General features: G+C 44.9%; 2 protein-coding genes across 2 annotated transcripts in view; one reads left to right on the top strand and one right to left on the bottom strand.

The window, feature by feature from the left end:
- The window catches only part of LOC140722116 (uncharacterized), a 265,387-nt gene that overhangs the window by 7,027 nt on the left and 244,974 nt on the right, over positions 1-13,386 (bottom strand). Inside the window, 1 exon segment of the mRNA XM_073036910.1 lies at positions 11,219-12,985. Within this exon segment, the coding sequence (XP_072893011.1) occupies positions 11,219-12,985 (1,767 nt within the window).
- LOC140722119 (uncharacterized) overlaps positions 1-13,386 on the top strand; it is a 1,111,870-nt gene that overhangs the window by 866,363 nt on the left and 232,121 nt on the right. The window lies entirely within an intron of this gene.

Here is a 13,386-nt window from a genome sequence, read left to right as displayed (position 1 = left end):
TCTACACCGGAAGTTTTATGTACTGATTAAGGCACATTTGACAAACTCTACCCCATTTAGTCCTTCTACAGTATAGGAGGCCCAGTCAGTATATGGAAAGTTAACATCACTTACTGAATCAACTTTTGTTAATTGGCATGGTCTGCGATCTCTCTACAAATTTGTTCCTCTAAATCCCTCAGACTGTTGGGTGCAACGAAGTCCCAATAATGGCTACAATATCATAATTCCCTGTCCTGAGCTCATCGGGCTTTCCTACGATGCTTCTTGCATTGTGATATACACAGCTCAGCACATTCATCGCACCATGCTCAACCATTTGATTGCTGACTCTGTCTGCGGTCTGAACAACATCTGACTGGTGTCAAGAAAACAAACTCTCCCTCGTTGTCACACAAAAACAAATGAGCTGATTGTGGACGACAGGAGGAATGGAGACAGGATAACCCCTATTGACATCAATGGATCTGCGGTTAAGAAGGTGAACAGCTTTAAGTTCCTCGGCATAAACGTCACCAAACATCTCACATGGTCTGTATGTACCGGCTGTGTTGTGAAAAGAGCATAGCAGCACCTCTTTCACCTCAGATGTCTCTTTAACCTAAGGACTTTCTAGAGGAACACAATTGAGAGCATCCTGACTGGCTGCATCACTGCCTGGTATGGGAAGTGTCCTTCCCTTAATTGCAGGAAACGGCAGAGAGTGGTGCAGACAGCCCAACGCATCTGTAGATGTGAAATCCTCACACTATTCAGGACATTTTCACAGACAGGTGTGTAAAAAGAGCCCAAAGGATATTAGGGAACCAATTCACCACAACCACAAATTGTTCCTGCTGCTACCATCCAGGAAACGGTACCACAGCAAAAGGACCAACAGCTCCCGGGACATCATCTTCCACCAGGCCATCAGACTGATTAATTCATGCAGATACAATTGCATTTCTATGTTATATTGACTGTCCTATGTACAAACTATCTATTATAAATTACTATAAATTACACATTGCACATTTAGAAGGAGATGTAATGTAAAGTTTTCTACCCCTCATGTTTATGAAGTATTTATGTAATAAAGTCAATTCAATTCCATTCACCCTCTTCACTATCTGTTCTGTCATTGTGGCTCTCATTCCCTCTACAACTTATTTTAACCATATCACCCCCACCACCACGCTACATCTAGCAAGCCTAAGATATTGGTCGCCTTTTGTTCTGTCCGGCTAACTAACGAATCCCCTATCACCCCTTTGATTTTCCTCTGCCAGGTAATTCCCCCGACAACGCTTTCTAAAGTGGTCTACCTGTTGTTGTGGGGGATGGCCACAAGATTATTCAATGATGGCCATTTAACCTCATTCCCCTTCCTGACTCTCACCCAGTTTCCTGTGCCCTGCACCTTGGGTGTAACTCACCTCACTTCATGTCACATCCATCACCCCCTCCAACTGCCGGATGATCCGGAATTCATCTACTTCAAGTTCCAACACCTTAAAGTGCCGGGTTACAAGCTGCAGCTGGATGCACATCTTCTAGGTGAGGGTATTGGGGACACTGGAGGTCTCCCCTCCTTCCCTCCAATATCTCCTCTAATTTGTAATAACCAGTGTGCACATACATCTTGTACTGTGAATTTTGTAGCCAGTGACAACATGTGCACAGTGAATTTTATACAGAGAGGTATTTATTTTAACAGCTAGCAAATCACTGTCGATAGGAACTTTGATCTCCTCTGGCTTCAATCCAGTTCACCTGCACTCTCACACAACCTATGTAGCAGGCCTGTAACCGGTAATGAAGGATTTTCTCACCAAGGTTTTTGCATATTGTCCATATGTGGTTTGCTTGCCAAATTATGTTTAAAAAGTCAGATTTCCAAATATCACTCCACTTCTTCCCACTTGCAAATTCTCCAGCAACTTTTGCATCACTACAATGCACACAGGTATCACCAGTTTCAGTATTCTACATAAATATTTCCCCTGAAGTCTCCCCCAAGTGACTGACAGTGATGGTAATGGCAATGAATATGAAGGGATGGGCAGTAGTCTGTCTCATTGGAGTCTGGCACATTTGTGATGTGAAAGCTACTTGTTGCCCAGGACAAAGGTGCTTGATATTATTATGTACCCAGAGAGAATGGGACAAAACATATTCTCACCGGTAGAAAAGTCCAGAACAAGAACACACACAAAATGCTGGAGGAACTCAGCAGGCCAGGCAGCATCTATGGAAACGTGTACTAAAGCTGAGTTCATCCAGCAATTTGTGTTGCTTGGATTTCCAGCATATGCAGATTTTCTCTTGTTAGTGATTGGAGGAAGAACAAAGGTGATTTTCTCAACTGGTGATGTAAAAGATTTTGTTCCCTTTCTCCCAGTTCCAAATCCTTGCGTTTAGATAGCTGGAGCTCAGCTCTGTCTGAGAGATCCATCGGTTCCCATTCCCTCATCAGCCGGAAGCTCCCCAGGGCCCGTGGGGCTGAGAGAGAGGGGAGAGAGCAGGACAGTCCCGGGATTGCGGGTCACGGTGTCCGGATTTCACAGGAATTGTCCCTCAGTCGCTGTTTAAGATAAAAACATAGAGAATCGCTCTTACCTGCACCCGGTATTTGCAAGGCCTTCTGTGTACTGTGCGCATGTGTAATACTTGGGGATGTCATCAACCCTGACGCTTACGCATTTGTTCGGTGCTTCAGCGCAAGCGAAATTTTAAAGGCACTGCCTTATGGGTAATCACACTGCCATTAAAGATTTCTGCAGGCACTGGTTCAATATACATACCTCATTATTTTCGTGTGTGTATAGAAAAATCTGCAGCTGTTTTAACGCAGAAAGCGGCTCCCATAAACAATATACTCAATATCAACGTGTATCCAATGCCAAAGTAAAATGCAGATATAAAACACAGGAGATTCTGCAGTTGCTGGAAATACAGAGACGCACACACACACACACACACACAAAACGCTGGAGGAACTCTGCAGTTCAGGCAGCAACTAAGCAGAGGAGCACACAGTCTAGGCATGCTGAAGGGGCTCGGCCTAAACGTTGTCTATTTATTCCTCTCCACATTTGCTGCCGGATCTGTTGATTTCCACCAGTGTTTTGCAGAAATTAACCACATTTTTTTCGGTCAACCAGTTTCCAAATGTTTCTGATCTTTGTTTTGTAGCCACATCCTGATGGTTTGATTCCTCCTCCTCGTAAACTCTAGACTCCATCTCTCTTTGCAGCCTCAAAGCCTGACTCAGTCTGGCAACTCTTTAGTTTCTGACTCTGCTCCATCGAAGATTCACTCGCTAGTCTGCTATCAGACTTTAGAGGGGCATTGTGTTACGAGACCGCAGGTTCGTTTACTCTGAATGTTGCTTTAAGTGCCTGAGTGAGGCGATAGTGACGTCAGACACAAGCGACTGCAGCCTGCTTCAGACTTGAGAGAGAGAGAGAGAGAGAGAGAGAGAGAGTAACGGAGAGCGGGAAAGAGAGGGAGAGAGAGAGTGAGAGACTTCAGCTTGTCACTGCTATGCTCAGAAGATTGGGTTGATCATCGGCACGCAGTGCACAACGGATGTGTGACTGTCACTTCGTATCATCCATATGTGTGGATTTGCTGGAGTGTCCTGTGGTATCACTTTTGTTGGCCCTTACCTGGAATCGGGGTGTTCTGTGGTAACCACTTGAAGACGATATTCCTGTCACTGTCACCTGGTGATATTTCTAAGTGGATTTCGGAACTAATCGACGGATAAGATCTTCGGCGACTGTTATTTCGTTTACCCAGCGAGGAATGTGTGTGGAATTCTTCGTAATTGCCTTCTCTCTACATGTTGGTGTGGATTTACAAATCTCTCCTCTCACTCAATTATTCCGTGGATTACTGAACTTTTCTACTTTACCATCTTAAGACTTTAAGCATTGTTTCCCAAGCTTGATAGTTTGGGAGCTATATATACGCACAACACAGTTAACTTCTGTTTATTTCGTTTGATCTTTTATAGTTGGAGCAGATACTAATGAAGATAGTGGTTTAACATCAAAACCAGACTCCGTTAGTGATCTGTTGCTGCTGGTACGTAACAATTAAAACAGCCCAGCTGTCTGAGGCACAGTCCTTTAAAATTGGTGAAAATGACACAAAACGTTGAAAAGAGCAGGGAAGAAGGAGTTAAGTATTGTATGTAATGAGTTTTTGCTACAACAAGTGTATGGGACATTGGAAAAAATGTTGAATTTCCCCGTGGGGATGAATAAAGTATCTATCTATCTATCTATCTAACTAACTTCGTCCAGAGCCCTGAAGAACGTCACAACCACAGTGAGCTCGTCGTCTTATTCAGCCCGGAGAAAATCATGCAGGAAATTCATGCAGGTGTATAGGATGATGAACTGCAGAATTTGACAGTAACAGTCCCTCATAAACCTGCAGCTGCCTTCAGTCACCGTGATGGTGAAACATTTAACACGGAGCTGATTTGAACTTCCTCCCTGATGTGAAGTTGCTGGTGTTGCAGCAGCTGGGATGATTGAGTAAAACTCTTTGCTCACTCCGGACAGAAATGTGGCCTCTATTTATTGTGAACTCACTGGAGCATCACAAGGTGGGTTAACCGAATGAGTCTCTTCGCACACACGGAGCAGGTGAACGGCCGCTTCCCAGTGCGAAGCCGTTGGTGTATCTGCGATGGCCGACTGAATCCCTTCCAAAATGAGAGCCAGTGAATGACGTCACCGTACTATGACGTCATGGCGATGTACACTATCAGATCACGGACATGGGCACGTGCTCGCTCTCTCCTTGTCGCGAGTGGGGCGCTGTCTTCTGCAGCATCTCCGCCTCCACATTCAAGGTTCGCCGGCATTCAAGCGCTGGTGAACTGACAGATACAGCGGAACTAACGTGCTGTTGTGTTTGTGATTCCCATACACAAATCCTTTGACTTTTCTACACTGCTGAATTTTACAAAACACTTCAGTGGGTAAAGGACAATATGTCAGCTGAGATAATTTTAATCTCCATGGTGCCTTCTGATAAAAGCACAGTCACAACTCAAAAACATTTGGGGTGACAAGACTTCATCTTCTAAGTGGCCACAGTTCCGGAATCAGGCACAATATCAAACTCTCCGCTTCCCTCTCTGTATCAAAATGGATCATTTCACCCCTTCATCAGTCTGTGACTTGGCTCAGTTTGTCTGTCTCCTTCGCATTCTGAGCATGCGCCACACGCCTACTGAGATCACATTTTATTTACGCGGCTGCGACTAGAGACTTGCTGATTATTATGCCCCTCCTGGCATTTGACGGTGTTAAACTCAGCGTCAGCAATGGCATTGACCCTCAGGAGTAGTTGATTAGGCTTTTTCGTTGATGATCGATAAACTGCCGGTAGTGTGTGTCTGGATGAGTGGGTCGTTTTCAGACTGGAAGGAGGTAGCGTTTGGAGTACCCCAGAGATCAGTCCCTGACCACAGTTGTTCACAGTTTAATGTCCTGGCGGAGGCAGCGAGATGTGAGATGTCCCAGTCTGCTGGTGACGAAGAAAGAGTGGAGTTGGGGGAGGGGAGGCTATTCACATGCAATTTCGTAGCTTTGCAATCAGTACATAGTGCACTGTGGGGCTGCAGTGGCGGGTTCCAATCTGCTAATTACATTTGTTGACTACACTACATTGATCGGCCGAATCCCAAACAATAACGAGGCAGCGTGTAGAGAAGAAGTCATCACCCCGACGCAGTTGTTTCAAGAAAACAACCTCTCTCTCATTTTGACGAAAACAAAGGAGCTGGGTGTGGATTATAGGAGGAATGGAGACAGGGAGCAAATTCAACATTTCCAAGTCTGTTATTGATACAAAATGTACATTTTAATATTGATCATGACACAATGTATTTTAAATATTGTTAATGACATAAAACATATTTTTATAGATTGTTACTGACAGAGCATCGTATAACTTGTGCTCCGTGTGTTATCTGAATGTACTTGCCTGTGATGCTGCCACAAATCAGTGTTTCTCTGTCCCTGTACCTTCCCGTACTTGTGCTTTTGGCAATAAATTGAACAGGACCTGAGAAATCTCACTGAGATTTGATTAGTGATGATCATCTTGGCAGCTCGGTAGGTCGAATGTATGAGACAGTACACTGTTAAATGCAAAACCCTGAACAGTGTTGATGATCAGAGGGATCTTAGACTCCAAGGAGGCGGGACTATGACGTCAGTCACAGGCTGACAGCGCTGACTGTGGACTGAACCATAAGAGAGAGAGAGCGATCTGCAGACAGGCAGTCGGTCAGTCTAAAGAGCGAGACAGACTGGAAAAGCTGATCGCTTCAGTTAGTCACAGCTGAGGCTTGGAACCCTCCTCTGCCCACAACAGTGGGTTGATCATCGGGACACGGAACCACAACGAATGTGTGTGGCTGTCACTTCGTATAATCCATAGGAGTGGACTTTGGAATATCTTGTGTTAACCCTTGCCTGGGTATGTTGTGTGGTAACCCCTGGAAGACTGTATTCCTGTGACAGGTCACTTTCGCTGAGAACTCGTATGTGGACGGATTCAACGTCGTCGGCGGTTATTTTGAAGTAACGGCCCTTTCTCTACGTTTCACCCTGGATCACAAATATCTCTCTCGATTCATTTATTCCGTGGATTACTGAACTTTCCTGCTTTACCATCTCAAGACTCTGAGCTTTTTTCCCTCAGGCTCAATAGTCTGGGAATTATATTTACAGATATATACACATAACACTGTTAACTTTCCATTTTTTTTAAAGTTACTACATCATAAGTAGATTCTAATAAAGAGAGTGGTTTTAACATCAAAATCAGACTCCACTGTGAACTATTTTGCTGCTGTTTCGTTTCTAAAACGCTACAGTTCGTAACACAGTTTTATAAAACTAGTTAGACCACATCTGGAGTGTTTCATGCAGTTCTGGTCGCCCCCATTCTCGGAAGGATGTCGGGGCTTTGGAGAGGGCGCAGAAGAGGTTTACCAGGATACTGACTGGATTAGAGGGCATGAGCTATAACGAGAGGCTGGACAAACTTGTGTTGTTTTCTCCAGAGCGGCGCCGGCTGGGGTGAGACCGGATGGACGTTTATTAGATTACGAGATGATTAGACAGAGTGGACAGACGATATATTTTTCCTGGGGGTTGAAATGTCTAATACATTTGAGGTGAGAGGAGATGTGAGCGCAAGTTTGCTTATTTCCACAGTGTAGTGGGTAGCTGGACATCTGTCTGGGGGTGGGAGACCAATCCTGTCACGTGATCCCATTTCCTGTTCAAGTTTTTCTGCAGATCTGCAGCATCTGCGGGTCACTGCTCTACGTGTCCGTGTAGCTTCATCTTTCCCCGTTCAGACAAGGCAGTGAGATCCGGATCTGTCACGTCCTCTCGTTGTGGTGGCCAATATGTTTTTTTTCTGCAATATTTTCAGCATGTTTCATTCCACTGTTTTTATCTGCTGATGTGCAGCCAATGTTTATGGGTGTCTGACCCATTGATGTGAGAATTTAGCCTTTTCTATTTCTCTGAGCTTCTCATAAATGTGTGCAGTTCAGTTAAGCTTCACTCCACTACTTCCAAAGCAACAACCCAGTCAGTCAAATAGTCGACACAATTAAAATAGTTTATTACATTTAAAAAAAATATTTTTGCATTATTTATATAATTTAACTACTTAAAATGTATATTCTTATTTTAAGTCACAATGGTTAAAATCTATGGTTATCAATTAGGTTCTACTGCTGCCGCAGAGACAACGAATTTCATGGCATATGCCGGTGCTAGTAAACCTGATTCAGATATTGATATGGGAGACCCACCACCGGTCACCTGATCCCAGTTACCGCAGATCGTAATGTGAGATTGAAGCATTTTCCATTTATTTGTATTCCACAGAAATGACAACAGTTAAGTTTCCTTCTGAGGTTCCAGAGCAGAAGCTCAAACTGTCTAATATTTCCACACAATACAAATGGGGAATTTGTTTATTCACATCATGTACTGAGCTACCGTGAAAATCTTGCCTGACGTACCATCCACACAGATCGATACATTACGACAGTACATTGAGCTGATATACAACAAAATAATCACTGTAACAAAGCATTATGGCTGCCGAGAAAGTACAGTGCAGATAGACTCATGGTGCAGGGTCACGTCGAGTTACATTGCGAGGTCGAGTCCATTTTATCATTCATTTGGCTTATAACCACAGACAGGAACCCATCCTTCACCCTGGTGTTACGCGCTTCAAGGCTTTTGTATCTCTTTGCCAATGTGGGAGCAGGTTTGCAGCAAGAATGTCCAGGTTATGAGGTTCTTTGAGTACATGGCCTGCTTTTCCGATGGAGGGGAAGTGTAGGAAGAGTCCATGGAGCGGAGGCTTGTTTCTCTGATGTTCTCTGCTCTCCAAAGTTCTCTGCAGTTCCTTTCAGTCATGGGCAAAGCAGTAGCCATACGAAGGCGTGAGGTATCGACAAGAAGCTCAGAGACCTCGGCCTTCACCCTGCTTTCTGTAGCTGGATCCTGGACTTCCTGTCAGATCGCCGGCAGGTGGTAAGAGTGGGCTCCATCTCCTCTCTCTCTCTGACCCTCAGGGACACATAACCCACAGGGTTGTCTCTTTGTCCCCCTCCTTTACTCTCTGTGCACCCATGACACTGTGTTGCCACCCACAGCTCCAATCTGCTAATGAAATTTGCTGACAACACTACATTGATTGGCCTAATCTCAAATAATAACTTTCAATCGAAAATGGCTTACAATCGATCAAATGCCTACTGACGAGGTTCGGTCCAAACAAACTTTTCACCCTTCTTCAGGAGATTGTTCAGAGGAAGAGCGATAGCAGCAAAGTTCTTACACAACTTACGGTAACATCCATCCATTCCCAGAAACCCTCTAAGAGCCTTCTTAGCTGACAGAATAGGAACTTGAGAAATTGCCTGGACTTTTGCCCGAACAGGAGCCAACTTGCTTTGACCAACAACATAGCCAAGACAGGTCACAGTGGCATGGCCAAATTGACTCTTAGCTAACTGTAAAGTTGTCCTGAGAAAGTCTCTCAAACGGCTTCTCTACTGCAGAGATATGCTTTTCCCAAGTGTCACTCCCTGTGACTAAGTCATCAGTACAGACATCTGTGTGTTCTAACCCTCGAATTACAGAATCAATCATTCTCTGGAATAATCCTGGACCATTTTTCCTTCCAAAAGACAAAACATTGTATTCATACACCCCAGATGGTGTCACAAATGCAGAAATTTCTCTACCTCTGTCCATCAATGGAACACACTAATACCCTTTCAACAGATCGATCTTTGTAAGAAATTTAGCTTTTCCAACCTTATTGATGCAATCATCCACCCTAGGGATAGGATCGGATTCGGTTTTTGTTACTGCATTTACCTTCCTATAATCAGTGCAAAATCTAACACTACCATCAGGTTAAGGCACAATAATGCAGGGTGAGCTCCAATCTGATGCTGCAGGACTAATAATACCATTTTCAGCATCTATTCCATTCCTTGCTCAGCCAATTTACACTTTTCGACGTTCATGCAATATGGGTGTTGTTTAATCGGTTTGGCTTGACCAATATCTACAACATGTACTACGACCGTGGTTTCCTTGGGAACATCGGGAAATAAACCTTTAAACTTCAGAATTAATTCCTTCAGCTGTTGTTGTTGCTTTGGCTGCAGATGAGTTTTTCTGCCTCCTCTCTGATTTTCAGCCTCTATAGCCTCAAACTGCCTCTGCCTTTCCGCAGCCTCCATCTTTAATTTTTCTCACTCGTACTGGAGCTCAAGCTCACTAGGTTTACTTGCAGGAAACACCTCCAACTCCTCCACTTTAAACACACCCTCAGATATATAATGTTCAGCTGTTATCCTCTGCATCTGTGCCCTCCTCATTGTCAATTTCAACATAGCTAGTTTTAACCTTCTAGCAAGACTCAACAACTCAATCCGTCTGGCATCCTCTAATGCCTCAGAGGTTGCCGCTTCCAAACAATAATCAGCATCCGCTGCTGATTTTCCACACACAAATCAATCAAAAGGGACTTCCCCAATGAAATCGATAATTAATGACTACGCCCCCATGTTGTTTATATCCCGGATGCAGGCCCCAATTTTGTTACGAATCGTAAAACTTTAGAAACGAATCAGCACCAATAGACTACACCTGGTACAACACACACAAAATGCTGGTGGAACACAGCAGGCCAGGCAGCATCTATAAGGAGAAGCACTGTCGACATTTCAGGCCGAGACCCTTCATCAGGACTGCCTGAGTCTGCCTGACGAAGGGTCTCGGCCTGAAACGTTGACAGTGCTTCTCCTTATAGATGCTGCCTGGCCTGCTGTGTTCCACCAGCATTTTGTGTGCGTTTGAATTTCCAACATCTGCAGATTTCCTCGTGGAGTCTACACCTGGAGTCTGCTATTGGTGTTAAAACTATCTTTATTAGAATCTACTTATAATATAGTAACTTAAGCAAGATAAACAAAAGTTAACAGTGTTATGTGTATATATGTGTGTAAATATAAATCCAAAACTATTGAGCTCGGGGGAAACAACGTCTGGAGTCCTGAGATGGTAAATTATGAAAGTTCAGTTCAACCACAGAATAGGTGATGAGAGAGATATTTGTAATCCAGGGTAAATGTCAAGGGAAGGCAATTATGTCGAATTCCACATGTTCCATGGTGGTAAAACGAGAGAACAGTCACTGTAGATTTTATCTGTCATCCTTCCAAATCCACATACTAATTATCCACACACCCAAAGTGACTTGTCACAAGGGGTATCGTCTTCAAATGAATTACCACACCACACCCAGGCAAGGGTTAACACATCAGTGGTCTTCATAGGATACCCCAAATCAGATCCACTCCTATCGATTAAACGAGGTGACAACCACACATTCGATGTACGCTGAATCGATAATTAACCCACACTTGTGGGCATAGGAAAATTCCAAACAGTGACCCTTGGCACCTATTTCCCTTGTTTCGATCCTTCCATTTTTCCTCATTCATCTCCGTCTGACTCTGAGTGTCTGTGTCCTCAGTTAAAACTAAACAAGCTGGGAGTGATGTAAACAAGCTGCAAGTCAGACTGATTCACCTTATTAATCTCTCTCTCTTAAAATGACAGTACACAGCAAACAAAACCTCGGGATTCATAACAACTGACTGGTGTGCCAGTAGTTGGGATGACTGAGTGAATCCTTTCCCACATTCTCAGCAGGTAAATGGCTCCTCTCCAGTGTGAACTCGCTGATGTCTCTGTAGTGTGGAAGACCGAGTGAATCTCTTCCCACATTCTGAGCAGGTGAATGGCCTCTCTCCAGTGTGAACTCGCTGGTGTTGCAGAAGGTGGGATGACAGAGTGAACCGTTTCCCACATTCTGTGCAATTGAACAACTTCTCACCGGAGTGAACAAGCTCATGTCTCAGTAGGGTGGAAGATTGAGTAAATCCCTTCCCACATTCTGAGCAGGTGAATGGCCTCTCTCCATTGTGAACTCGCTGATGTCTCTGTAGTTGGGATGACTGAGTAAATCTCTTCCCACATTCTGAACAGGTGAATGGCTTCTCCCCAGTGTGAACTCGCTGGTGTCTCTGTAGGGTGGATGGATCAGTGAATCCGTTCCCACAGACTGTGCAGGTGAATGGCCTCTCCCCATTGTGAATTCGCTGATGACTCTGTAGTTGGGATGACTGAGTAAATCTCTTCCCACATTCTGAACAGGTGAATGGCTTCTCCCCAGTGTGAACTCGCTGGTGTTTCTGTAGGGTGGATGGATCAGTGAATCTCTTCCCACAGAATGAGCAGGTGAACGGCTTCTCCCCAGTGTGAATGCGCTGATGACTCAGTAGTTGGCATGACTCAGTGAATCTCTTCCCACATTCTGAGCAGATGAAAGGCTTCTCCCCAGTGTGAGCTCGCTGGTGTCTCTGTAGGGTGGATGAATGAGCAAATCTCTCCCCACAGACTGAGCAGGTGAACGGCCTCTCCCCAGTGTGAATTCGATGATGACTCTGTAGTTGGGATGACTGAGTAAATCTCTTCCCACATTCTGAACAGGTGAACGGCTTCTCCCCAGTGTGAACTCGCTGATGACTCTGTAGTTGGGATGACTCAGTGAATCCCTTCCCACAGACTGAGCAGGTGAATGGCTTCTCCCCAGTGTGAACTCGCTGATGACTCTGTAGGTGGGATGACTGAGTGAATCCCTTCCCACATTCTGAGCAGATGAACGGCTTCTCCCCAGTGTGAACTCGCTGATGTCTCTGTAGGGTGGATAACCGAGTGAATCCCTTCCCACAGTCTGAGCAGATGAATGGCCTCTCCCCAGTGTGAACTCGCAGATGACACTGTACTTGGGATAACTGAGTAAATCCCTTCCCACATTCTGAACAGGTGAACGGCTTCTCCCCAGTGTGAACTCGCTGATGACTCTGTAGGGTGGATGAATCAGTAAATCCTTTCCCACATTCTGAGCAGGTGAACGGCTTTTCCCCAGTGTGAACTCGCTGATGTCTCAGTAGTTGGGATGACTGAGTGAATCCTTTCCCACATTCTGAGCAGGTGAACGGCTTCTCCCCAGTGTGAAGTCGCTGATGTCTCAGTAGGCTGGATAAGTCACTGAATCCTTTCCCACATTCTGAGCAGGTGAACGGCTTCTCCCCAGTGTGAACTCGCTGATGTACTAGCAGGTTGGATGACTGAGTGAATCCCTTCCCACAGACTGAGCAGGTGAACGGCCTCTCCCCAGTGTGAACTCGCTGGTGATTCTGTAGTTGGGATAAATGAGTGAATCCCTTCCCACAGACTGAACAGGTGAATGGCTTCTCCCCAGTGTGAACTTGCTGGTGACTCTGTAGTTGGGATAAATGAGTGAATCCCTTCCCACAGACTGAACAAGTGAATGGCTTCTCCCCAGTGTGAACTCGCTGGTGAGCCATTAGATCAAATGACTGTGTGAATCCTTTCTCAGAAATTAAACAGATGACCAGCCTCTGCCCGGTGTGATGTGAACTGACTGGTGTGTCCACAGGTGGGCAGACCGACTGAACCCTTTCTCACACACAGAACAGATGAATGGCCTTGCCCAGTGTGAACTTGCTGATGTACCTTCAATTGTGATAACTGAGTGAATCCATTCCCACTGTCTGAGCAGGTGAACAGCCTTTCTCCTGTGTAAAATGACAGGCTTGCTATTTGGTCAAATGACCAATTAAATCCCTCTCCACAGTCTGAGTAGGAAGAATGGTCGATTGAATCTCTTGCTCCGCTTCTTAAATATCCAGACAGAGACAGCAAAACTGGTGTGCCGTGTTTGAGATTCCCGGCG

The sequence above is a fragment of the Hemitrygon akajei genome, unplaced genomic scaffold (assembly GCF_048418815.1).
Source record: "Hemitrygon akajei unplaced genomic scaffold, sHemAka1.3 Scf000069, whole genome shotgun sequence".
Lineage (NCBI taxonomy): Eukaryota > Metazoa > Chordata > Chondrichthyes > Myliobatiformes > Dasyatidae > Hemitrygon > Hemitrygon akajei.
The sequence above is the reverse complement of the archived record's forward strand: the minus strand, read 5'-3'. Positions and strand labels throughout refer to the sequence as shown.